We start from the raw sequence: 27,719 nt of genomic DNA, 5'->3' as shown, positions 1-27,719 counted from the left end.
GGCTGGCGCAGCTTAGAGGAGAGCGGGATAGGTTATTGGGAGGGCGGAAGGTTTGAATGGTCAAGGCCTATGGCTGTTGATCTTGCTCTGAGGCTGTAACTTCGACAGTCCGCTGAGAGAAGCGGAGAAGCCAGACTCCGGCCTATCTGGTCGAGAGGCATAGCTGTCGTCTGGTTAAATCGCCTCCTTTCACCAGATTTCCTTGAATTCTGCTAGAGTCTTCGCTTGTGTGTGATTCCCCGCCTACTTCTCTTCCTCCTGAAGGCAAGTCTCAGACTCAAACCTGAGGTAAGCCGAGCTGTGTCCTCCTTGGAATCACGGGCCTCGCAAACAGAGGTTAGGGGGACAAAACAGGCATTATCGCGAGTTAGGAGACCTGAGTTCCTTCCTGTCAGGAGTCACGAGCTGTGTGGCCCCTAACAAGTCCAGGTCCTCTTTTCATTCCATCTTTTAAGATCCTGAGGTTGCCTTTCGGTAAGTTCAGGTTCCGCTGGAAAGGCCAAGCCCCTTCGGGCAAGTGCTATTTAACCTTCAAGCCAAGATGTGGTTCACCGTTTAGGAATGCCCCCTCCTTCAATATTGATCCGCTTGGTCGCTGCTGGAAAGGGTGGAGGAGGTTCTGACAGCTAGACCATCTGTGATGTACCTGTGTAGATGACGTTCTCCCTCTCTTAGCTAGGTTTTATTTTTTCTTAGTAGGAACTCGGAGACCATGTCTGCAGAATTCTTTTCATCTACAAGAGAGGAGGGAAGCCCTGGCTCAGGACCTAGTTTTAGGTCCAATCAGAGGAAGATATTAAACCTGCTCCTGGAGAGAGAGACTTCCTTTTCCATCAGTTCAGATCTCCCTAGAACTCCAGTGGAGAAGAAACTTTTTGGTGATTCTGCAAACCTAAGCATCTTGTCCGGGTAAATCCACTTTTTCTTTTCACACCTTATCTCCTTTGCTCTTCTAAACAGTTTTTGGGTTTTTAAAAATTATCCTGGCTCAGAGATCAGGGTTTAAGTCTTAGCTCTGCCCTTGACTAGCCATGTGACCGTTTTGAGTCTCAGGCTTCTTTTCTGTGACATAATATCTTACTATCTTACTAGGATCTTGTGAGAATCAAATGATGTGATGTCTGGGAAAAGTCTTTGAAAACTTTATTGCATTATATGAGTTTCCACTTTATTAGTACTACTGTTAACGTTAATGTTACTGTACTTCAAATTCTGGACATGCCATGCCCTGATGTGTCAGCTAGCCAACAAAGTTGGAGAATCAGAGTAGTACTGGAGACTCCAGGGAGAAATCAAATCTGTGTTGTTATGTTGCTCAGGGCAAAAGATGTGTGGTCAAGACCCACCTCAGCCAATTTTTAAAAATTACCTTGCCTCAATATGTTAGTGAGGAGAAAATGAGGTACAGATTATTAGAGTAGAGAAAAGGTGGGAGATTTTTCTCAGCCTAATCTGAAATATTTCCAAAAAACAATTAGCTTTATTTGGACACTGCTCAGATTATGTGGTAGTCATTGAGGGGTGTTTCAAATGAAGAGGATAATGTGATCTTTGCCTTTTAAGGATATTACAACCTAATGGGAATCTTGATGTATTATTATGTCTCAACAGAGAAACCCCAAAACGTTGCCTTAATCTTTCGAATCTTAGCAGCGGGGAGATGTCTGCCACTCAGTTTACCACTTCTTCAGACCTTGATGAAACTGGTAGGGAAAAGGGAGGTAAAAGCCTCAAGGGAAGGAATAACTGTTAGGGGTGAGGACAAAGTAGTAGGATAGAGATGGAAGGTGGTAAAAGTAAATAGAGAGCCTTGAAGATGGAATTCTTTGAGTACCTAGAGGATTTTTGAGGAGAATGATTCAGCCAATGGGAAGAGAATTGACCCCAATAGGAGTCACTTTGCATTGAGAAAGTTAGACAAGAAGGAATATTTTGTTGACTGATTGTGGGAATGAAAGTGGTAGTTAAAGGTGAAAAGTTTTATGCCCTAGTCTAATCTCAGCAGAGGCAAAGAAACCAACATAAAGAAATACTTTGTCAGCTAATTCTTATGTGTTTTTATAGGGTGTGTACCCCAAAGGAATGTGTTTTACTAGTCAACCATTTTAGTATTTGTTCTGATTTCACATTTCCTGAGTGATAAGCTTTCCTTTCTACTCATGGAAAAAATCTCTGTAGGTTAGCATAATGCACTGCTTCTCAGAATTTTTTCTTTCAGTGACACATGTAAATTCTTAAGTTTCCATGAACTTGTACCTTATACCATGGTACCTTGTACCATGAAACTGGTACCTATCAAGAGCCTTTGTGTTCACAAGGCCAGCTTTTGAAATTAATATGGCCCACCGGTAATGAAGAAAATGAGAAGGAAAGACAAAATGCATGGACAAGAGTAACTCTTCACATCTGATTGCAGGTCACTTGGATTCTACAGGACCTGAGGAAATACAGTTAGCTGGGATGTAAGTTCTTTTGCGAAATGAACCCCATGCTAAAGCCTTTTCAGCACTGGCCTGGGGATTTTATCCTATGCAGACTCTGTAGAGTAGAGAATGTTTCACTTTAGATGTAAGTGGGCTTGGAGGCCTAGATTCTTCCCTTGAAATGTCTTTAAGTTTCCAAGATCTAAATTGTGTTGTGAAAATGAAGGCTATTCATTTTAACCATCACATACAATCAGTATTGTCTTTATTTATTTATTTACTTTTAAAATAAATTTATTTATTTATTTATTTTAGCTGTGTTGGGTCTTCGTTTCTGTGCGAGGGCTTTCTCTAGTTGCGGCGAGCGGGGGTCACTCTTCATTGCGGTGCGCGGGCCACTCACTATCGCGGCCTCTCCTGTTGTGGAGCACAGGCTCCAGATGCGCAGGCTCAGTAGTTGTGGCTCACGGGCCCAGTTGCTCCTCGGCATGTGGGATCTTCCCAGACCAGGGCTCGAACCCGTGTCCCCTGCATTGGCAGGCAGATTCTCAACCACTGCGCCACCAGGGAAGCCCCAGTATTGTCTTTAGAATGGAGGAGAATGGTATACTGCATTTAGACGGAGTATATATATCTTAGTGGTTGAAAGTGCAGAGTGCAGGCTCTGGAATCAGAGTGTCTGGATTCCAGTGGCTTACTACTACTTCACCAGCTGACTCTGACAAGTTTCTTAATTTCAAGGGACCTCAGTTTCTTTTTTTGTAATAAAGAAATAATAATAATGGAGATAATAATAGCACTTTACATAAATGGCTGCTGTGAGGATTAAATGAAAATGTGTACCTAATGCATACCATACATTTTATAATATTTATTATTATTACTGTTGAAGATTCTTTGTTGGAGATTTTTTAAATTAATCTATTAATTAATTAATTAACTTTTGGCTGCGTTGGGTCTTCGTTGCTGCACGCGGGCTTTCTCTAGTTGCGGCGAGTAGGGGCTACTCTTTGTTGTGGTGCACGGGCTTCTCATTGCGGTGGCTTCTCTTGTTGTGGAGCACGGGCTCTAGGCTCATGGGCTTCGGTAGCTGTGGCACGCGGGCTCAGTAGTTGTGGCGCACAGGCTCTGTTGTTCCGCGGCATGTGGGATCTTCCCAGACCAGGGATCAAACCCGTGCCCCCTGAATTGGCAGGCGGATTCTTAACCACTGAGCCACCAGGGAAGTCCCGTGTTGGAGATCTTTAAATGTTCAATCAGAGAGTACTCAGGACTGAAAAGTAATTTTAATTCAACTTATTAAATTTATCATAAATTTTCCATTTGACTGTTTTAATCTTTTTATAGTATTATTCTTCGATGTTTAGATGAATTAGGTGCCACTTTCATGCACTAGGGAAGGCTTTCCATGAGTATTTTTAATCAATACATGTGAAATTTTTACTTTATATTGCCTGTATTTTCTTTGAATTGTTTATATGTCCTAACCCAGGTAAACTAGATAAAATCTGGAAAAGGAGGATAGAAATTCATAAAAAAATAAATATTAACTCCCAAGAGTCAATGCTGAAAAATTAGTAAATTGTAAATTATGTCTGCATAAGATGTAGGACAAACTCATCATCTTTGATGCATATCTATATATATGGTTATGCCAGTGAAATGAGGTCCTTATCCCCAGGATGTCACTCAATGTCTTGATATTTACCACAGAGAACACCCTACATATTGTTATTGGAAGAGACATATCAACTAAGTACAGGTCTCCTAGAATGGAAGAAAGGAAAAGTGGGATGTCCCAAGCCACTGAAGAATAACCAAATCCTATTTGGGGTTTAACTGACTGGCAGTTTTTTTTATCTACAGGAATTATCACCAACACCTTGTAAAATGCAGCCCAGTGAGTAACTCATCTTTCTTGGGTCTGAGTTTGTTTGTCAGGTGGGAAGCAGAGGGCTTCCAGCTTACCTGTGGCTTAAGGATGCTGAATGTTCTCAAAAAACAATCTCTTGTAGGCACAGCTGCTTTGTAGCACTCCGAATGCTTTGGACCATGGCCACAGGAAGAAAGATGCAATATGTAGCTCATCCGCAAATAAAGAGAATGTGAGTGTTTTAATGGAAACCTAGATCCATTAGCAGTTTTCTTCCTTTGAGTGGAGCAACTAACTCATCAGTATCATTATGAGACCTAGAGCTGTTTGTGCCTCAGTATGCTAGACAAGCAAATTGCATCACTATGGAAAAAAAATTCTTTATGGTTTGTTTTGTTTTTACCCTTTAAAGTTTGATCCTAGCTCCAAGTCTTCCACAGCAGGTCATCATTATTACTCACGTTCAGTTGATTGCAGTGTAAGGAATTTAGGACTTTTTTTTTTTTTAAACAGATAGGGATAACTTACATAACTTGTTCACATATTCTTTGCATGGCTTCATATATAAGTCTAGGTTTCTTAATTTCTTCTTATTTCCCCCTTAGCCCAGCTTCTTAGCCCCTATTCTGAGGAAGTCATTGTCCTTTTTTGTCTGAGTCTCAGACCATCCTTCAGTTCCAAGTTGAAACTGGCCTCTGCAAAGCTACCTAATCGCTAAGATAATTCTCTAACTAATCCCTTCAACTAATCCCATTTTCTAGCCATCATTTTTCTTTTCCCCGCCTCCCATCCTTTCCCCCAGGTCAGTATCTATAAAAGATAGCTGCTGTTCTTCTTTGCTCACATTGCTTAAGTTATGCCCATGTTTTTGGCTGTTCTAATCAGCTTTTTCTTGGATTACAGTCCTTCTAATCTCCCTTTATAATCACTTTTTAAAAATCTCATCATTCCTTCCCCTGCCAGGCTCCCTTTTTCCTCCCTTCCTTTGGCTTGTGATCATAAAATTAGTACCCTCCAGAGCAGATCTACACACCATAACAAATCCAAACCATAATTTGTATTTTCACAGTACGTGGTCAACCTTGGTTACATATACTGTGTTTCGTAAGGATTATTCATGGCTTCATCAGATGAAATGTTTTTGGCAGGGTCTGCTGACACTTCTCTTCCTCCAGCCAATGTAGTTTTTCTTATGCAGGAAAACAGCACTTCAGAGCCCTTGGAGTGGTGGGTACCCAGGAACCTGAGGTCTCCTCTTTTTCTACTGGTGAGTCACTGGACATCTTCCTCAAGAGTCTACCGAGGTATTGTGGGGTAGAGGATGATAGATCTGGATTTATGCCCCTTTGAATTTTTCAAAGCTGACTTGGGTGAGAAAAGGAGTTGGAGAAGCAACCTTTGAGGAGGGAAAGGGAGGAGATGTCCTCTGATCTTTTTATTCATTTAAGTTTAAGGAGAAGAAAAAATTCTTAGGCCTTTTAAAAAATTTCCCCTTTATTCTTTAAGTGTTTCCGCCCACCCCCCCACCCCCGATTTTAAAAGTACTATGTGCCCCTTGTGAAAATGGTATAAAAATATAGTAAAATATAAAAAATAGCTACCTCATAGAGAAAAACCACTATTAACATTTTACCTAATTTCTTTCAATCTTTTAACCATGTGTACAGTTTTACAAAGTTGAGGTCATATCATATATATAACTTCATATCCTGTTATTTTAAGTTAATATTAAAACTCTTAGTAAACATTACTTTTTAAGGGATGCTTTTATTCTAACACCTAGGTACAATACTTCCCGATTGTTGGACACTTAGGAGTATCCATATTTTGCTTTTACAAATAATGCTATCATGTAAGTTCTTGAGCACAAATTTTTGCCTATGTTTAAAATTTTTTTATTTAGGATTAGTACCAAGACACATAATTACTGGATTAAAAGGTTTAAATATTTTTAAGATTTTTGATACATATTGCCAAATTTCTTTCCAAAAAAAGTTCTAAGAATTTACATTTTCAGGAGCAATCCATGGCTCATTTGGATAATTTGTTATCACTTAAAAAAATTGCTAATTAGATGGGTAAAATGTTTTATTTTATGTTAAAAATAATTAGTAATGATTTCATGTGACTGTTAGCCATGTATATTTTCTCTAGTGAATGATTGTGTCCTTTGTCCATTTTGCTACTGGAGTCTTAAGTTACCCAGGCACTCACTTGTTGTGATTTTTTTCTTTTTTTTTTAAATTGAAGTACAGTTGATTTACAAGGTTGTGTTAGTTTCAGGTGTACAGCATCACTTGTTTTTAATAGACTATGGACTTAAGATACTCCAGAGATTTGGATTCTAATCTCAACCCTTTGGGAAAGCCATTTTAACATATCCCATGCTAAGTAGATAAAGTTGATCATGTTTCAGATTTTTGATTTCTTGGAGTAGGGGAAGACTTGGAGCATGGTAAATTACTAGATAGTCTTCTGTATACGCGTGTGTGATTTTTTTTTTAATGTAGTAAAATATACATAACATTTACCATCTAAACCATATTTTTGTGTACAACCCAGTGGCATTAAGTACGTTCACAATGTTGTACAACTATCAGCACTATCCATTTCAGAATTTTTTCATCCTTCAAAACAGAAGCTGTCTACCCATTAAATAATAACTGCGCTTTTCTCCCTCTGGTAACCTCTAGTCTCTTTTCTGTCTCTGTGAATTTGACTACTCTAGGTACTTCATGTAAGTAGAATCATATAATATTTGTCCTTTTGTTTCTGGCTTATCTCACTTAGCATAATGTCTTCAAGGTTCATCCATATTGTAGCATGCATCAGAATTTCATTCCTTTTTATGGCTGGATAATATTCCATCGTATGAATATACTGCATTTTGTTTATTCATTAATCTGTTGATGGACATTTGAGTTGTTTACACCTTTTGGCTATTGTGAATAATGCTGCTGTGAACATTCGTATAAAAATATCTTCAAACCCCTGCTTTCATTCTTTGGGGTATATACCAAGAAATGGAATTACTGCTCATATACGGTAATTCTATGTTTGATTTTTTTGGGGAACCACCATACCGTTATCCATAGCGGCTGCACCATTTGACATTTCCCACAGCAATGTACAAGGGTTCCAATTTCTCCATATCCTTGCCAACACTTGTTATTTTCTGGGGTTTTTTGTTTGTTTGTTTGTTTAATAGTAGCTATCCTAATGGGTGCAAAGTAGTATCTCATTGTGGTTTTGATTTGCATTTCCCTAATGACTAGTTATGTTGTGTATCTTTTCATGTGCTGATTGGTCATTTGTATATCTGTGGAGAAATGTCTATTCAAGTCCTGTTTGCTTCTGTTGTTATTGTTGCTATTGTTGTTATTGTTGCTATTGTTGTTGAGTTGTAGGAGTTCTTTATATATTCTGAATATTAATCCCTTATATGTGATTTGCAAATATTTTATCCTATTCACTTTTTTGATAGTATTCATGTGATTTGCAAATATTTTATCCTATGGGTTGCCTTTTCACTTTTTTGATAGTATTCTTCAATGCACAAAAGTTTTTAATTTTGATGAAGTCCAGTTTATCTATTTTTTCTTTTGTTGCTTGTGGTTTTGTGTAATATCCAAGAAATCATTGCCAAATCCAAGACTGTAAAGCTTTCCTCCTATTTTCTTCTAAGAGTTTTATAGTTTTAGCTCTTACATTTAGGTCTTTGATTCATTTTGAGTTAATATCTGTATATGATGTAAGGTAAGGGTCCTGGATAGTTTTTAATATTGTCAATATAATTCATAGGACAATGGAAACTTGGTGGAAAGTGAAATGAAACATCTGGACAGTTCCATTACTACAGTTTCAAAATTAGATAAAAATCCAGAGCTAGGAGAAAACCAGACAGAGGAGATTTCAGATGAGTTGATGGAGTTTTCTCTGGAAGATCAAGAAGAGGCCAAGGTAAAGTACTCTCTGATGGTGTCTTTGCGTTTTTCAAATTCCTTCATTCTTTTTAATTAATTAATTAATTTGTTTGTTTGTTTGTGGCTGCGTTGGGTCTTCGTTCCTGTGCATGAGCTTTCTCTAGTTGTGGCGAGCGGGGGCTACTCTTCGTTGTGTGCTTGGGCTTCTCATTGGGTGGCTTCTCTTGTTGCAGAGCATGGGCTCTAGGTGCGTGGGCTTCAGTAGCTGTGGCACGCAGGCTCAGTAGTTGTGGCTCGCAGGCTCGAGAGTGCAGGCTCGGTAGTTGTGGCGCACGGGCTTAGTTGCTCCGTGACATGTAGGATCTTACGGACCAGAGCTCAAACCCGTGTGCCCTGCATTGGCAGGAGGATTCTTTCCCTCCCTATCCCACCCCTCTAGGGGGTCACAAAGCACCGAGCTGATCTCCCTGTGCTATGCGGCTGCTTCCCACTAGCTATCTATTTTACATTTGGTAGTGTATATATGTCCATGCCACTCTCTCACTTTGTCACAGCTTACCCTTCCCCCTCCCCGTATCCTCAAGTCCATTCTCTAGTAGGTCTGTGTCTTTATTCCTGTCTTGCCCCTAGGTTCTTCATGACCTTCTTTTTTTTTTTTTTTTTAGATTCCATATATATGTGTTAGCATACGGTATTTGTTTTTCTCTTTCTGACTTACTTCACTCTGTATGACAGACTCTAGGTCCATCCACCTCACTACAGATAACTCAATTTCGTTTCTTTTTATGGCTGAGTAATATTCCATTGTATATATGTGCCACATCTTCTTTATCCATTCATCTGTTGATGGACACTTAGGTTGCTTCCATGTCCTGGCTATTGTAAATAGAGCTGCAATGAACATGTTGGTACATGACTCTTTTTGAATTATGGTTTTCTCAGGGTATATGCCCAGCAGTGGGATTACTGGGTCGTATGGTAGTTCTCCTTCAATACTGTTCTCCATAGTGGCTGTATCAATTTACATTCCCACCAACAGTGCAGGAGGGTTCCCTTTTCTCCACACCCTCTCCAGCATTTATTGTTTGTAGATTTTTTGATGATGGCCATTCTGACCGGTGTGAGATGATATCTCATTGTAGTTTTGATTTGCATTTCTCTAATGATTAATGATGTTGAGCATTCTTTCATGTGTTTGTTGGCAATCTGTATATCTTCTTTGGAGAAATGTCTGTTTAGGTCTTCTGCCCATTTTTGGATTGGGTTTTTGTTTTTTTGATATTGAGCTGCATGAGCTGCTTGTAAATTTTGGAGATTAATCCTTTGTCTGTTGCTTCATTTGCAAATATTTTCTCCCATTCTGAGGGTTGTCTTTTCGTCTTGTTAATGGTTTTCTTTGCTGTACAAAAGCTTTTAAGTTTCATTAGGTCCCATTTGTTTATTTTTGTTTTTATTTCCATTTCTCTAGGAGGTGGGTCAAAAAGGATCTTTCTGTGATTTATGTCATAGAGTGTTCTGCCTATGTTTTCCTCTAAGAGTTGATAGTGTCTGGCCTTACATTTAGGTCTTTAATCCATTTTGAGTTTATTTTTGTGTATGGTGTTAGGGAGTGTTCTAATTTCATTCTTTTATATGTAGCTGTCCAGTTTTCCCAGCACCACTTATTGAAGAGACTGTCTTTTCTCCACTGTATATTCTTGCCTCCTTTATCAAAGATAAGGTGACCATATGTGTGTGGGTTTATCTCTGGGCTTTCTATCCTGTTCCATTGATCTATATTTCTTTTATTGTACCGGTACCATACTGTCTTGATTACTGTAGTTTTGTAGTATAGTCTGAAGTCCGGGAGCCTGATTCCTCCAGCTCCGTTTTTCTTTCTCAAGATTGCTTTAGCTATTCGGGGTCTTTTGTGTTTCCATACAAATTGTGAAATTTTTTGTTCTAGTTCTGTGAAAAATGCCACTGGTAGTTTGATAGGGATTGCATTGAATCTGTGGATTGCTTTGGGTAGTATAGTCATTTTCACAATGTTGATTCTTCCAATCCAAGAACATGGTATATCTCTCCATCTATTTGTATCATCTTTAATTTCTTTCATCAGTGTCTTATAATTTTCTGCCTACAGGTCTTTTGTCTCCTTAGGTAGGTTTATTCCTAGATATTTTATTCTTTTTGTTGCAGTGGTAAATGGGAGTGTTTTCTTAATTTCACTTTCAGATTTTTCATCATTAGTGTATAGGAATGCAAGAGATTTCTGTGCATTAATTTTGTATCCTGCTACTTTACCAAGTTCATTGATTAGCTCTAGTAGTTTTCTGGTAGCATCTTTAGGATTCTCTATGTATAGTATCATGTCATCTGCAAACAGTGACAGCTTTACTTCTTCTTTTCCGATTTGGATTCTTTTTATTTCTTTTTCTTCTCTGATTGCTGTGGCTAAAACTTCCAAAACTATGTTGAATAATAGTGGTGAGAGTGGGCAACCTTGTCTTGTTACTGATCTTAGTGGAAATGGTTTCAGTTTTTCACCATTGAGGACAATGTTGGCTGTGGGTTTGTCATATATGGCCTTTATTATGTTGAGGAAGTTTCCCTCTATGCCTACTTTCTGGAGGGTTTTTATCATAAATGGGTGTTGAATTTTGTCAAAAGCTTTCTCTGCATCTGTTGAGATGATCATATGGTTTTTCTCCTTCAATTTGGCAGGAGGATTCTTAACCACTGGGCCACCAGGGAAGTCCCTGAGCTTTTCTTTGTGAGAAGTTTTTTTTTGTCGTTGTTGTTTTTAATTATTTTATTTTATTTTTTGGCTGCGCCGCGTGGCATGTGAGATCTTAGTTCCCTAACCAGGGATTGAACCCATGCTGCCTGCAGTGGAAACGTGGAGTCTTAACTACTGGACCTCCAGGGAAGTCCCTGTGAGAAGTTTTAAAATTACTAATTTAATCTCTTTATTTTTTGCAGGTCTAGTCAGATTTTCTGGTTTTTTTCTTGACAATAGTTTTTGTCTTTTTAGGAATTTTCCCATTTAATCTAAGTTTTCTCATTCATTAGAATATAATTGTTCATAGTATACCATTATGATTTTCTAAAATTAATTAATTTATTTATTTATTTTGGCTGAACCAGGTCTTAGTTGAGGCATGTGGGATCTTTTAGTTGCGGCATGCAGGCTCTTAGTTGCGGCATGTGTTCAGGATCTAGTTCCCCAACCAGGGATCAAACCTGCGCACCCTGCATTGGGAGCACAGAGTCTTACCTAGTGGACCACCAGGGAAGTCCCCATTATGATGTTTTTAAAACTCTATATGATTGGTTGTAATGTCTTGTCTTTCATTTGTGATTTTAGTAATTTGAGTATTTTCTCTTTTTTTCTTGGTCAGTCTAGCTAAAGGTTTATCAATTTTGTTGATTTTTTCAAAGAACCAACTTTTGGTTGTGTTGTTTTTCTCTTGTTTTTCTGTTCTCTACTTCACTGAGTTTTGCTCTAATCTGTCTTATTTCCTTCCTTCTGCTTGCTTTGGATTTACTTTCTTCTTTAGTGGAGGTTAGGTCATTGACTTGAATTCTTCCTTCTTTTTTATTATAGATATTTACAGCTATAAATTTCTTCTAAGCACTGGTTTAGCTGCATTTTTACCTAAGTTTTTGTATGTTATATCTTCATTCTCATTCATCTCAAAGTATTTTCTGATTTCCCTTGTGATCTTTTTTGACCCACTGGTTATTTAGGAGTGTGTTAATTTCTACATATTTGTGAGTTTTCCAGGTTTTTTTCTATTATAAATTTCTAACTATTCGATTGTGATCAGAGAACATACTTTGTATCACTTCAATCCTTTAAAATTTATTGAGGCTTTTTTTTATGTCCTAGTATGTGGTCTATCCTGGAGAATGTTCCATGTGTATTAGAGAAGAATGTATATTCTACTCTTGTTGGGTACAGTATTCTATAGATGTCTGTTAGATCTAGTTGGTTTATAGTATTGCTTCAGCTTTTGAGCTTTCTAAAAATGGAACCATACTAAATGCGGCCATCACTGGCCTTGCTATTCTCACCAGGGCATTTGTTGTTCCTTCAGCCTGAAACACTCTTCCCCTGGACAAACATGATTTTCTCCCTCATTTCGGTCTCTTATCTCCACATATGTCACCTTAACAGAAAGGCCTTTCCCGACAAACTTCTAACCCCAATATTTTTCCTATCTTTTATCCTTCTTTATTTTTTACTTACAGCACTTTTCACAACATGAAAGTACAGAGTATATTTATTTGTTTGTCTCTTCTACTCTCTGATTCACTGCTATGTCATCTGGTACGTACTTAAAAATTGTCAAACAGGTATGTGAATGTGGAAGTCTGGAAGTAAGAGCAGAAGTCTTGAGAGAAAAATTTGGGAGTCATCAGCATAGAGGGAAAGTTTAAATTCATGGGTAGAAAAAAATCACCTATGGCAAGAGTGAGGAGATTAAAAAAGGGCCAGGTCCTTGCCCTGAATCCAGCATCTGTTAGAGGTTTGGTAGGTGAGGAAGCTTGACAAAGAAGACTGAGAAGGAGCAACAGAGAGGTAGAAGCATCACAGTTCTTTTAGTAAACAGTTGTCTATACTAGAACTAAACTAAGAAACTAGGCTGTGCCATTGAAGCTAAATAAGGGATTAGCCAAGTCAGTGGAAGGCACTGTGAGCTTCAGGATGATACATGGCTAAAGAAGTGACTGTCTGATGTGACAACAAGAAGATTGTTGATAGCCTTGACAAGAGCAGTAGAGTGGTACAGACAGAAGCCAAGACTGTGTGCTGAAGAGCATGTAAGCCATGAGGAAATGATGATGCCTCCTCAGTTTACAAAGTAATAATTATCCAATTTGACCTTTTTATAAAATTTGCAAGTAGAATTGAACTTTTCTTCTTTCTGGCCTTTGCAATGCTCTAAAACTCCCAGATTTGGAAAGTGTTCATTGATTCCTTAAACAATGAAAGCCATTAGTTGGTAGATCTAAGACAGCTGGTCCTGGGATCTCCCCTCACCAGCTTCTGGTAACTGGGAAACTTCTAACTGGCTAGACAAATCTAAAGTATCATCATCATCATTCCTCTATGACCTAGCACTTATACTCCTTGCAATAAGTTGCCATTTGTTTTTATATAAATGTATTGGAAAGTATCTGTCAAAACAGTAGTGGCTGTTTCTGTTTGTTAAAGTAGTTTTTTGCTCTCGTTTATTTCTGGCTTCTTGTCCTTGGACAATATGAAACCCAAAGAGATGTTTATCACCTTCGTTATCACCATCATAATAGCTACCAAAAACGTAAAGCTTCAGTGCAACAGAATAGAGATTCGAGAAATAGACCCATGCATATATGGTCAATTGATAATAAACCAAGACACAAAAGCAATTAAATGGAGAAGGCATAGTCTTTTCAACAAGTTGTGCTGGAGCAATTGAAAATCCATCTGAAAAACAAAAACAAAAACAAAAACTTCAATCTATACTTCACACCATATATAGAAATTAGCACAAAATGGATCATGGGCCTAAATATAAAACCTAAAACTGTAAAACAACTGAAGGAAAAAACATAGGAGAAAAATGTTTGTGACCTTGTGTTAGGCAAAGATTTCTTAGATGTAATGCTAATAAATGGATACATTTCACTTAGTAGATAATTAATTCAAACTCTTTAAAATGAACCCTTAGCTTAACAATTACAGTGTGTTCTAGAGAGGCTCTTTTGGTTAAAAGAAACAAAGATTGCACTAAGGCCAGCAAATTTGAAATTCTGATCTGGCTTCCTCCTGCATTCTTCTCAGGGCAAAACTGAAGTTACATGAAGGGAAGTCTGTCATGGAGGCTGGGTAGCCTGCTCCTCAGTTCTTCACCACATTTCCTCTACCACCGTACCTTTGGTTCATCCATCCATTCATCATTGGCATCATGGCCTTGACTATATCTCTTGGCTTCCTCCTTTTTTTAAAATTTTTTTATTTTTTAAAATTTTTAATTTATTATTTATTTATTATTTTTATTTTTGGCTGTGTTGGGTCTTCATTTCTGTGTGAGGGCTTTCTCCAGTTGCGGCGAGTGGGGGCCACTCTTCATCGCGGTGCGTGGGCCTCTCACTATCGCGGCCTCTCTTGTTGCGGAGCACAGGCTCCGGACGCTCAGGCTCAGTAGTTGTGGCTCACGGGCCCAGTTGCTCCGCGGCATGTGGGATCTTCCCAGACCAGGGCTCGAACCCGTGTCCCCTGCATTGGCAGGCAGATTCTCAACCACTGTGCCACCAGGGAAGCCCGCTTCTTCCTTTTAATAAAGCTTTGGCTTCTGCTGCTGCCTAATTATTTTGATATTTTCCAAGTTAGACTCCCAGAGAGGGAACCTGATTGGCCCAGGTTATGTTTACATATTCTTGACCACTAAATAGGAGTGTTCAGTCAGCAATATGGTCCAGTCACCAGTGGCTTGGAGTAGGGTTGTGGAGACATAGGGAGATGACTGGCAGGGGTCCAAGGGAAAAGGTAGTTATAGAATGTTGGTATATCAAATGTGAACTGTACCTTCAACTGGTACCATGAACAATGGAGTTTTCCTTAGGACCATGGGTGTGACAAACACTGTCGTGTAGATATAGTTATTGTAAAGTAAAATACTGATGTTCATATTTTCTTCTCCTAGAAACCATTTACTATCAATGTGTGTTCTAATTTTGGCTCTCTTATCTCTTATTTAGGAGGTCTAGCACCCTCCTAAATCAATCCATGGCAATTAGTGAGGTGAGTGTATAAAGAAGGAAACAGAGGATAAGAATCTTGGATTAGTTGAAACTTGCCATCAGAGGTCTTTTAATATATCCCCCTGCCTCTGGGTATATAACACACCTATCATGCCTTTCAAAGAGACAATTAGTCCATCCTCCTGTATTTAGTCTATTCCTGGGCCAGCAACTCCCAAGACTAGTTCTTCATGGTATTTAATCTATTTTTTTCCTGATGGGCTTCATAGTTTCAATCCTATAATGGTCATCCTGATATTAGATTCTAGTGTTTTCGTTTCCCTTGCATGCTGCTTATTTTGCTATATTTCTTCCCCATTCATCCCCTCCTAGAAGGCTGAATGACATTTTTTCTCTCTCACTCCACAGATTGAAAATATTAAAAAAAAAAAAAATTTTTCCCCAGAAAGTTCCAAAAAGTAAGCTTGAATTTGCCCACACAGGAAACTAGTTACATAACATTTACATTGTATTAGGTATTATAGGTATTAGGTATAGGTATAGGTATTAGCTGTATTATAATCTAGAGATGATTTAAAATATACAGGAGGGACTTCCCTGGCGGTTCAGTGGTTAAGACTCCACACTTCCACTGCAGGGGGCATGGGTTCGACCCCTGGTCAGGGAACTAAGATCCCACATGCCGCGCAGCGTGGCCAAAAAATAAATAAATAAAATACAGTATACAGGAGGATGTTCGTAGATTATATACAGATACTACATAGTTTTAAGTAAGGGACTTGAGCGCCTCTAGATTTTGGTATCTGTAGTAGTCCTGGAACCAGTCTCTCACAGATACCAAGGGACAACTATATACTCTTGCTTCTTAGTACTTTTTCACCCAGGCTAACTTTTTTGGCTTGTCATCTTCAGTTTTGTCAGGGTTCTTAAATCTTGATTGTCAGGGTCTTGGACTTCCTTGGTGGCGCAGTGGTTAAGAATCCGCCTGCCAATGGAAGGGACATGGGTTTGATCCCTGGTCCGGGAAGATCCCACATGCTGCAGAGCAATTAAGTCCGTGCGCCACAATTACTGATCCTGTGCTCTAAAGCACACGAGCCACAACTACTGAGCCCTCGTGCCACAACTACTGAAGCCCGTGCACCGCAACTACTGAGTTTGCATGCCACAGCTACTGAAGCCTGTGTGCTCTAGGGCCCACGTGCCACAAGTACTGAACCCATGTGCGGCAACTACTGAAGCCCGTGCGCCTAGGGCCTGTGCTCTGCAACAAGAGAAGCCACTGCAATGAGAAGCCTGCACACTGCAACGAAGAGTAGCCCACACTCACCGCAATTAGAGAAAGCTCGCGTGCAGAAAGAAGACCCAACACAGCTGGAAAAAAAAAATTGTTTTTTGATTGTCAGGGTCTTAGGATCCCATAGAGAAACTATCATATGACTGGAGGAACTAAGCTTGCATTTGCTTTCTTCTACAAGAATTGTTATATATAAGATGGTCAGGTTGAGAATTTGGCTGGATTTAAAACATCTAGGAGAGATGGAACATCATGCAGTCTGAGGAGAAAGATGTTAATGAGGAGGGGAAGACAGGTTGCTTACCTGGGGCATTGTTCTCAAACTTGAGTGTTCCTAGGAGTCACCTGGGCATCTTGTTAGAGTGCAAATTTTAACTTAGCAGGTCTGGGGCTAAGCCTAACATCTGGGATTCTGCATTTCTAACAAGCTCCCAGGAGATGTTCACAATGCTGGCCTGCAGACACACTTTAAGGAGTAAGAACCTTGGGGTTTCATATTTCCAAACAGGCATCTGTGAACAGGAGCTGCCTGTATCGCTCCTCTTCGTTGCCAGACAGTTTGAACAGTCCAAGACTGAAGCAGATGGTAAAATTCAAGGACAACACAATACCAGATAAAGTAAAAAAGAAGTATTGTTCTAGCCACAAAGAGCTCAAGAAGGTAAGAAATTTTTTAAGAAGACAGGCTCTTTAATCTTCTATCTCGTCTTCTCTACTTTTCTGGTATGGGGATTGCTTTAGTATATCTTTTGGTCTTCTTCCTCATTACTTTTACTTTTATCTCTTCTTTCCATCTTCCTGTTTTCTTTTCTACATCTGCATCCATATATAAAATATTTAATAATAAATATGTTATATTATATTATAATTTTGGAAATGATGTCATTGTATTGTCTTCCCAACCCTCTTTTTTAAGATCTGAGAGAGTACAAGGGAACTTTGATTGGTAAGGACATTTATTGTTGTTTTATATGCATTCTGAGAGAAGTAGCATCCTAGAGCACACTTGTTTGGTGGAAAACAAATTCTGAAAAACTTAGCCCTCATCCCCTATACCTCCTTTAAAAAAATCTCAATACATTTGGCTATTTTATAAAATCAGTGTATGACGTTACAGAAAAATGGAAAATGCAGATAAGCAAAAAGAAGCCATTGCAAAATGCCCATAATCCCACAGGCCAGAGATAATTACTGTTAATACTTGATGTATAGTCTTTCAGACATTTTTTTAATGCAAATATGTTTTTTCTTTTATTAAAGTGGCATTATAAAGAACATGTTTTCTAACCTACTTAATGATATCATGTCATATTTTCATGTCAATGAAATTTACAACATACTTTTTATTCCTTAATAGTAATCTATAATGTGTGGATATGATTTGTTTAGTCAAGATCCTGTTATTGATCATTTATTAGTAATTTTTCTCTGTTGTAAACATCCTTACAGCCAAATCTTTGCACATATCTTTATTTTCTTAGTAAAACAAGTGGAATTATTAGATCAAAGAGTATGCATATTTTTAATGTCTCCCTCCACTCCTTCCATCCCATGGTTTTTAAACCTTTAACATGAGGACTGGGGGTGGGGGGAATCTTGTTGTCTTCAGGGCTTAGGTATAAAGAAAATGGCCTCCCTCTGTGACATTAATATGACTCAGATGCTGGAGGAAGATTCTAACCAGGGGCCTCTGATTGGTGATTTCTCCAAGGTGAGTTTGGTTACACCAATCCTATATTTCATCCTGTATTTTGGATCTGAATCTTCTCTGCTTGCAGAGGACACTAGGTTTAATTAATCATGCATCTTCACCAAGTACTCATTGATAACCTGAAAGTCCTGTAGTGGTAGATCTAGGCCCTAAGCCTTTCATGAGAAAGGATTCCTTATTCATTCTGGGAATATCCAGAGCAGTGGGGAAAATAAGAGGCTTTTTTTTTTTTTTTTGGCTGTACCGTGCAGCATGCAGGATCTTAGTTTCCCAACCAGGGGTCGAACCCGTCCCCCCTGCAGTGGAAGCACGGAGTCTTAACCACTGGACTGCCAGGGAAGTCCCGAGTATGAGGCTTTCTACTTTTTTTTTTCTTTTAATATATTTTAAAATTATGTAAATCATACTTGGTCACTACAGAAAAGATGGAAAATGAAATCTACCCTAAATCTTGTCAGAGTATTATTGCTTTTATTTAATATTTTCTTGGTGTATATTCCTGCAGACTTTTTTCTGTGTATTTTCGCAAACACACATGCATGTACACAAATACATTTTTTGTTTTTCCATGTTTGTTTTGTGATCTGTTGAGGTTTTTATTCCCTCTCATTTGATGTATCAGGAACATCTTTTCATGTCAATAAACAGTTCTGCTTCATCATTTCATCACTTTTAATAGCAGCACAGTACTTCTTTCTTTCTTTCTTTTTTGGCTGCCCTTAATTTCTTGATAAATCCTTTCTTGTAGGATATTTACTTCTACAATTTTTCCTTATGGACTATACCAAGGTGGACATATTTGTAGCTAAATCTGAAACTTTGTACACATCCGTAATTATTTCCTTAGGATCAGTTCTTAGAAATGAAATTGCTGCATATACACGTTATAGAGACCATTGATTTCTGAAGGCATCTGAGGTTTTAAATGTCATTTGGAAAGGACAATATATGGGTCATGATCTCAAATTTGGGCATAGAGAACTTGCTGTTATTTCAGCTCTTGGGTATTTCTAGGTATGTGCGCTGCCGACCGTGTCAGGGAGACACCAAGATCTGAAGTACGTCAACCCAGAAACAGTAAGCAGATTTCTGGAGATGGTAACTGGTTACATAAGCTACCATCTGGTCTGTTCTGTCCCTAAAATCCCCACTTCCATTTGTATTTATTTCTGTGTTCACTCATACAGGCTCTTTATTCAACTGAAGCTGTATTAAAGGACTCTCCTTTATATGCACCTTTGTTTTTAATTAAACAAATGATATATAATTGTTATGAAAGAAAGGAAGGAAGGAGGAAGGGGAAAGGAAAAAAGTAAAAATCACCCAGTTAGGCTGAACTTACATCCTGGTTTACATGTTACAATCCCGTTATGCCTATTAGTGTAGGGTAATTATTAATAGTGTTCTCTTTCACTCTCAAAAGTGTCCCAGTTTGTGCAGTAATTATTTGGTCACTCTACCCATAACCTCACCACCAGAAATAAGCACTAGTAATACTTTCCTTATGGCCTTACACATTTTATTCTGGCATAAGTTTTACAAAAATAGGATCATAATAAACATGTAATTTTGCAATTAGCTTAGTAAGACATTGTAAACATCTTTCTATAGCAATAAAAAGATATCTATATTATCCTTTTAATGGCTATGTAATATTCTGTTATACTGATAATGTCTAATTTATTTAATTAAACCCCTTTTGTTGAGTATTTAAGTTATTCATAATATTTTGATAATCTGAAACAATGGTGAGATGAATATTATTGTGCCCTATCTTTATGTACTTTTCTGTTTACTTAAGACATTAGAAAAGAAATTGTTGAAAGTGTAATTGCATTTATTTTTATAGGTATTTACAAAGTCCCCCCCAGAAAGGTTGAACCAATTGACATAACTACACGAAGCTTAAGTTTCCTCTTCTGGATATCACCCCTTTCCTTCCATATCCCTTTCGGGAAACTTGCTTTCTAGTTTTACAGCGGTGGGTGGGGAATCACTTCTCATTTCTTCTTGTAAAATCAGGAGCTCTAGCTGCTACCTGTGCCCTTACAGAAGTCCTTGGGTATCTTCTCAGAGGCTGACTGCAGCCATGCCTGCCTCCAAATAAGTAGCCTGAGTGTGGTTTTCCCTGATGTCCTGGCAATACCAGCTATTTTGGTTCTCCAAAAAGGCCATTTCCTATTTTATCCTCTTATGTGGGGTGGGGCTGCATCACTGCCATATTTCAACCATAGGGGGACTTTGGAGGCTGGGTGTACAGTGGAATGCTGTGCAAATCAGGAACTGTGTGACTGGCTCTTCTCTCCCTCAGAAGAAGCAGGATATTCAATCATAGTTTCTGTGCAGGTGGCTGCCTTGCTTTTGGGGAAGTTCCAGGGTCTGATAGAGAAATTTTTTATCATCGATTGCCGCTATCCATATGAGTACCTGGGAGGACACATCCAGGTAAGCTTACATTGAGGACTTAGCAGGGAAGGGGCTGGGGATAGCTCTTTATTGAGAAGTCTGGACAAAGGGTCCTGTGAACTCTAGAACCAGGGCAGATATTATACATTTGGAGCACATCAAGGCTGTTAGTCCTCATTCCTGTTCTAATTCTGTGTACTTTGAGCAATTTACTTTTCCTTTCCCTCTTAGACCAATCTCCCTTTTTTCTATAGGAGCCAAGAGCTCCTACCTGGAAGTAAAAACATTCATCCAAGGACTGAGAAACACTTTGCAAACACTTAATGCTTACAGACATTCCTCACAATGATCCCTACACTTCAGGCAGTTCCATTCTATAAACATTTATTGAGCACCTACTACATACCAAGCTCCATGCCAGGCCCTGGGGGTAGATACAGGTAGATTGCCTTTCTGAAAATACTTATAGTCTAGCCTTCCTGAACCAAATATTTCAAGATGGTATTCCAGTTATTTCTAAGTGTTGGCCCTGTTCACAGATCCTTAAGGAAATACTTAATAAAATTCTTTTACAGGGAGCTTTAAACTTGTACAGTCAAGAAGAACTATATAACTTCTTTCTGAAGAAACCCATTGTCCCGTTGGATACTCAGAAAAGAATAATCATTGTGTTCCACTGTGAATTCTCCTCAGAGAGGGGTCCCCGAATGTGAGTGTCTACACAGGGTAGGGTGGGTGATGGAAATGGATCTTGAGTAGGGACTTACAGCCAGGGAACCTTCCCAGATCAGTTCAGACAGAGACTGAATCAATGAATGCTTTCCACTGAAGTTTGAAGAATGTTAAGGAGGTGGAGGAAAGGGGTTTCTACAATTCAAAGGTTTGAAGCAGTGAAGGAAAAAGGATTGGGAATTAGGTACCAATGGAGCAAAGGAGAAAGAGTGGTGCCACTTGGACCTTGTTTTGCAAAAACAGATCTGGAGCTCCTTTTAAGGGTTAGCAAAAGTCTATTCTTCCTCCCCTTCCCCAGTGAATAGCCCATGGAATCCTGAACTCGCTTCTTTCCACCCCACCCATCCCTGGATTTTCTCTAAAGGTACCGCTCTCTGAGACAAGAGGACAGGGCTGTGAACCAGTATCCTGCACTGTACTACCCAGAGCTGTATATCCTCAAAGGGGGCTACAGAGACTTCTTTCCAGAATATATGGTAAAGGATGGGGCACATGGGGCAACCGGGGAGCCCAAACTCGGGGAAGCCTACTTTAGCATGCAGCTCCCAGGTCCTGCAAAGCCCTCTGAGAAGAAACTGCTGCTCCTTCTTAGCCACTACTTGCAGCATCTCTATTATACCTAGTAGGCAGACTGCAGGCATCAAGAGGATCCCTTACTCTGTCCCCTGCCTTTCAGGAGCTGTGCGAACCACAGAGCTACTGCCCTATGCATCACCAGGACCATAAGGCTGAGCTGCTGAGGTGTCGAAACCAGAGCAAAGCATGGGAAGGGGAGCGGCAGCTGCAGGAACAGATTGCCTTACTGGTGAAGGATGTGAGCCCATGATACCAGCTCACCCACTGGCTGCCTAGGACTCACCAAAAGACACTGTAGAAACCCTAAGCAGAAAGAGGCCATCTTCTATTCAGCTAAACCCAAGATGTTAAGAGATGTCAGCAAACCAACAGGCTGCCAAACTACTGAAATCCCAGGCCTGGGGACTGGTTAGGTGTCAGTAGAGCTGCTAGCTGGTGGGAAGTCCTGGAGCTGGCTCTGTAAGGCTGGAGCCTTGGGTTGCATAGAGATTTGTGTTGCTTCAGGGAGCTGTTGCATTCCTCTTCCTAACTGCTCGAGTCTCCTCAGAGGTCAGCCACATCTTTTTCCCCGTGGGCTTCTGGCTATGCAAGAGAGAGTTGCCCATCTTCTTTCTCTATATTTTCCTTCTTCGTTTCCCTCTCTCACCTTTTTTTTAAAATGGGAAAATAAACATTGAAGAATGAGAAATGCTATTGTGGGCCCAGTCTGTTCCTAGAAGATGTGTATAAGGAAGTAATCACCACATTAAACTCCTTTGGACAAAGATGTAGCCATCTCTATTCATAGCTGAGGCCAAGGTGCTTTTCTCCAGACCATGGTTCTCAAAGTTTGGGCCCTGGTCCATCAGCATCATCTGAACTTGCCTGAAATGCACATTTTCACAGCCCACTACAGACCTACTAAATCAGAACATCTGAGGTTAGGGCCCAGAAATCTGGGTTTTAAAAATCTCCTTTTCAGGTGATTCTGATACATGAAAGGCTTGAGAACCACAGCTCTGGAATTAAGGAAAACCTTTTAAATTTAATTCTTTAGCAATGTTCCAGGCTTTCCTTTCCTAGACCATTCCATAGTATGAGTTGCCTAAAAGTGTGCCCCAGACTCAACACTCAATGGTATCAAGGCTCAGAAAACCAAAATAATTGCCATTCTCTAAGGCCAAGGGATAGGTCTGAGTTGGGCTCAAAAGGTTCCTTATCTACAGCCTCAATGGAGTTTTGACTTTTCCCATTTTCCAAAGTTTTTTTCTCCACTCCACTTCATGTCTCACAGAGACAAGTTTAGGATTTAGGATGGTTGGAAGTAGAGATCCGTGCTATATGAAGATAGGAATAAAAGAAAAGTACCAAGCAAGATCAGTTAGACTTCAGAAAGATATTTTAAATTGCATTTTCAGTATTATCCCAGGCTTTCCTATCTTAGAGCTCTTTAAGGTGAGTAGGCTTTTGTCTATGTAGTAAGGTACAGCCCTACCTGGCCTGGGTGGCAGTGGAATTAATTGAACATTGTCTTCTCTGGCATTAACCTAGTAGTAGTGATAGCTCAGGACTAGAAAAGGACAAAGGGCTCTGAAGCCTAGACTGACAGAATGGAGACAAAAATGATATCTTCCCAGGTTCTGGAGCAGGGAGACTTTTTAAAAGTGAGTGGGAGGGAAGGAGGGCATTAGCCATAGGGCAGCCCAACAGTGTGCCAGAGTGACTGGATTGATTTTTGCAAGGTTCGCAAGTGCTATTCTCCCGGAATGCTGCGTGCTTGCCTCACAGCAGAGGGCACTGCTGTATTCTCTAAGCCAGCCACTGCAGCCTGCAGCCTCCACTCCTAGCTGGAGCCTGTCTTGTCCAGAGGGAGGCTCCCTCTCTGACCTTCTGCCTAAGCCCTTGAGCTCAGAGCTCAGAAGGGCCAGGGGGGGGAAGGAGAGAAAAGCTGCTGCTACATTAGGTGGAGATAGCTGAGGGAAAGATGCTGCTTCCCTGTCCCACTCCACACACTTCCCACCACCAAGCAGGAACTTCTAGTTGCCTGAGCAGGAAACTGCTGGAAGCACCTCCACTTCCAAGTGTGACGAGGGGTCCCTGACTCACTGCCTACCCTAGTGGATCATTTCCTGATAATTCTCCCCAAAAAGGTAGAAGCAAGTCATTACCTGGGAAGAGACTGGTGCACAAATGTTCACATTTCAGTAATCTTAAACGGAAATTCTGAGCTGCAACACATAAAACTAGGGCTTAATCAGCTATCTACTTTGTGGAAAATGGTATTTGCCTAAAAGGCAACATTTTCCCATATAGTGTCTTGTAATATCTTTCCACTGTATAGGTACCGTATCACTTAATTCATGTTATTTTCAGGAACAATAATAATAGTAGCTAACAACTTTTCAGTTGTTTACTGCATGCAAGACTTCATGAACTCATTTTATATATATAAACTCATTTTCACAAGAATCCTGAGGCAAGTATTCACTATTATGCATGTTTTACCAATAAAGAAATTGAGGAACAGAGGGATTGAGTAACTTGTTTTTTTAAAAAAATTTTATTTATTTATTTATTTATTTTTGGCTGCATTGGGTTTTCGTTGCTGCACGCGGGCTTTCTCTAGTTGCAGCGAGGCGGGGGGCTACTCTTCGTTGCGGTGCGCAGGCTTCTCATTGCGGTGGCTTCTCTTGTTATGGAGCATGGGCTCTGGGCACGCAGGCTTCAGTAGTTGTGGCACGCGGGCTCTAGAGCACAGGCTCAGTAGTTGTGGTGCACGGGCTTAGTTGCTCCGCGGCATGTGGGATCTTCCCGGACCTGGGCTCGAACCTGTGTCCCCTGCATTGGCAGGCGGATTCTTAACCACTGAGCCACCAGGGAAGCCCAAGTAACTTGTTTAAAATCCCACAGTTAATGAATGGCAGAATTGGGATTTGAACCCAGGCCGAGATGGCTCCAGAGTCTGTACTGTTAATAGATTTTGCTGTTACCAAATCCTCATCAATGAACAACGTGTCTTTCTAAGTTGGCACTGTATTAGGTGTTACATGTGTAAGAGCCTCAATTGTCGGTTCTTGAGAAGTCAGGGCCATAGGGTTGCTGGGGTTTGAGAAATGAGGCTAAGGGCAGACACTAAGACCCCAGCCCAGGAACCTCCACACGAGGCTATATAGGGGGTTAGCTCTGCTCTGGTGTCCTTGCGCTGACTGGTATTCGTTCATCATGAAGTCAAGTAATAAAGAATGGAAACCTTTTGGTCTGAATACTGCTTCCTGTTTGATTCTCAGCCCCAGGACCTGGCTGACCTCTGCTACAGAGAGGGAAGCGTTTCCCTTTCCTTACCAGGCATATAAAGTGGGAGGCGTGGACGATTTTCTTTCCCCACTCAGTTCAGGCAAATGTTAGGGAAACACCAGTTTCTCTCTAGGGATGTCAATTCTAAGTACCACAGGCATTCAAATATGGCACAGTTCCTGCCCTCAAGGAACTGACAAGGTAGAAAATGATTCTTTTTGTTCCCATCCCTACAAGCACTCTGGCCCACTAGTATATTCAGCAAAAGGAAGAAGAACTAGCCTTAGCTCCAAAGCAGTAGGTCTGGTGGTAGGGGGTGGCTGAGTTCATAGAACAATTAACTCCTCCCTGCCTCCTGGGGTGATATCATTCCGTGTTCACTATGTGCCAGGCACTAAGCTAAACCCTTTACTCAGTGTATACTTGTTTAATCCTCGCAATGGTTATATGAAGTAAATGCTGCTATTCATTTTACAGATGAAGAAACTGAAGCACAGAAAAATTAAGTGACATGCCCGAGATTACCCAGCATGTGTTGGAAATGGCATTTGAAACCAGGTAGTCTGTAAAGCTTCTTCTCTTAACTGTTTTTCACTAAACTGCTAACACCCTGGATTAGCTAAGGATAGCAACAGGAATTAAAGCTCAACAGTGAGAGAGGGCTTGATAGAAGGCAGAAAACCAAGATTACAAATGAAAGTGGAGTTAGGTACAGAGTCTTTGGACCTTTGAGCCCCAATCAGTGGTTTGCAAGGCCCTCCCAGGGCAGTTTGTGTCTTAATCATTTCTGCACCTGGCACAAAGCTGAACCCATAATCAATCTCAAAAGACATTATTGAATTGAATGATGGCTGAGTAACATCTTTGTGGAAAGGATTGGCTCATTTGTCATTATCCACAAGGTTCCCAATGACAATGCTGCTTATCTAGCAGGTGTTGGCAAGTCACAGAGGACATGGTTGGTGGGGAGACAGTGTGCTGGAGGATCTGTCAATATTAGTCTTGGAGTCATATGTATTTGCAGAGGCTTCCGCAACCCTCCACTAGCCTTGGTTACCAATCCTCATTAAAGGCCCAGTGGTGTCAAGCTCTCCACCGCAGTGCCCAGACCGAAGTATGCTCCAAGTATCTCATTTACTCTCAAAAAGAAGCTGGCCTCTTACAGGTGGAATTGGGTATTGCTTTCAGCCCATTGGCTTGACCTTGTTCCTGCCTTCCTGGTCCATTTTATGGGGAGAGCACTGAGTAGACCCACTGAGTAGGTACCCTGAGCAAATGCCTTTTCCAAAGTTACCCTCCTACACCAAACTTGATTTGCCTTGGTTGCTGAAGGAGAGAGCGAGCAGAAGTGACACCCCTTGAACACCCCACATCTTTGTTGATTCATAGCACCCTTTCCTAGCATCCCAACCACCTGAAATTGTTACCTTTTGCCTTGTAAATCCCATTTTGAAACTATTGCCAGAGTGAAGTGGAAAGTGGGGGCTGTCAGCTCCCCAGCCACAGGTTTTCTAATCTTACTGGAGGGAAGGACTTGGGAAAGGTACACAGAGGTAGGGTGGAACTAGGGGGAAACAGGCCCTGTACAAAAGCTGAGGAGCCAGATGTTCACTTTCACAGCTCTCCTGTAAGACTGGCAGGGCAGATATAGATTAAAATGAAGCATAAACTCCATTTAAAGTGCATTACAGCTCAGGAATCAGCTCCCCCTGGGCAGGAGAAAGGAGAAAAGGGCACAAGAGGCCACATCAGTCTCCTTCCTTATCTAGGACCACATGTCTCTCCCCTAGCTTTGTGAAGGGTGATTTACACTCTGGCTGGAATGACTCTCTTTCTGGGCTGATTACATCGGCAAATGCCCCCCAGAGGCCACAGCAGGATGGCCATATTCAGAAGCAGCAGCCAATAAATCTCAGAGGTCTATATTGCACTTCTCAGTACCCTCCCTCCTGGCCCTCTGCCAGGTGGGCTGTGGAAGTAGGAGAGGGCTTGGCTGGAGGGTTAGGGGAGGAAACCCTCCAATTCCTTTCATTACCATCTTCTCTAAGTACTATTTAGTTCTCATTCTTCCAAGTCATTCTGCCTCTGTCTTTATCCTGGGAGCAGGTGGGAATCAGCTCAATAAATTAGTCTAATAAATACCCTTATCTTTATGAGTAGAAGTCCTGGGTTCTCCTAAGTATTTAATCTTGGTAGAGTAGCTTGGTCTCTTAACCATCATCTGAAAATGATGAGGCTCCTAAATGGTCTCTCTAGCCACCTTTCTCAGTGATCTTTTGTCCAGGGAAATCTCTACAATTTAGTCTGAGGGAAGTTTGATCCTTCCATCCTCCCTCATGACACTGAAAGGGCTGAATTTTGGAGGAGTCTAGTCTGGCAAAGGTCCTGGGATCTGGCCTCAGGTTTGTTCCCAGCAAAGCCATTTCACCTGTCTGGGACCCATCTTTGCAGAATCTTGGGGTTAATAACAACAACCGAATCTCACCCTTGAAGATATTTACGAGTCGAAATGAAATCATAGATGTGCAAATTCTAAAAGAAAAAATATACTTGAAACGCAAGTGCCCTTGTGCGTTTGTTCAAGTTTTGTTATTTCATTTGGGTTGGTTGTTCCTTGGTGGTAGAGGGGATTCCGGAAAGTGAGACAGGATTTTTTTTTTTTTTTTTAAATAAATATCTGGACCCCAGAGATGGCGAGTTTCCATTGACAGCTTCCACACTGTCTTGGGTAGAAGTCCTCCTCTAAACGAAGTTGGCGGCCGACAGCATGTGG

General features: G+C 40.4%; 1 protein-coding gene across 2 annotated transcripts; it reads left to right on the top strand.

The window, feature by feature from the left end:
* The first annotated feature begins 56 nt into the window (after positions 1-56).
* On the top strand, positions 57-22,358 carry CDC25C (cell division cycle 25C). 2 transcript variants are annotated; one of them, XM_068535954.1, is made up of 15 exons: positions 57-288; positions 700-909; positions 1,612-1,706; positions 2,417-2,462; positions 4,290-4,323; positions 4,439-4,528; positions 5,495-5,563; positions 8,098-8,256; positions 16,757-16,909; positions 17,858-17,959; positions 18,974-19,036; positions 20,306-20,404; positions 20,941-21,074; positions 21,462-21,573; positions 21,774-22,358. In XM_068535954.1, the coding sequence occupies exons 2-15, from the start codon at positions 713-715 to the stop codon at positions 21,921-21,923; spliced, it is 1,503 nt and encodes a 500-aa protein (XP_068392055.1). In that variant the 5' UTR covers positions 57-288; positions 700-712; the 3' UTR covers positions 21,924-22,358. The 2 variants fall into 2 exon arrangements, with proteins under 2 accessions (XP_068392055.1, XP_068392054.1); XM_068535953.1 differs by having other exon boundaries at positions 697-909.
* Positions 22,359-27,719: the final 5,361 nt, after the last annotated feature.

Source organism: Eschrichtius robustus, chromosome 2, assembly GCF_028021215.1.
Source record: "Eschrichtius robustus isolate mEscRob2 chromosome 2, mEscRob2.pri, whole genome shotgun sequence".
Classification (NCBI taxonomy): Eukaryota; Metazoa; Chordata; class Mammalia; order Artiodactyla; family Eschrichtiidae; genus Eschrichtius; species Eschrichtius robustus.
Note: the sequence above shows the minus strand (reverse complement) of the source record. Positions and strands in the feature narration are given on the sequence as shown.

Coding starts and splice junctions, on each gene's coding strand:
- CDC25C (XM_068535954.1), top strand. CDS start 713: ATGTCTGCAGAATTCTTTTCATCTACAAGAGAGGAGGGAAGCCCTGGC. Junction 16,910..17,857: donor GCCACAAAGAGCTCAAGAAG/GTAAGAAATTTT, acceptor TGTTGTCTTCAG/GGCTTAGGTATAAAGAAAAT. Junction 19,037..20,305: donor AGTACGTCAACCCAGAAACA/GTAAGCAGATTT, acceptor GTTTCTGTGCAG/GTGGCTGCCTTGCTTTTGGG.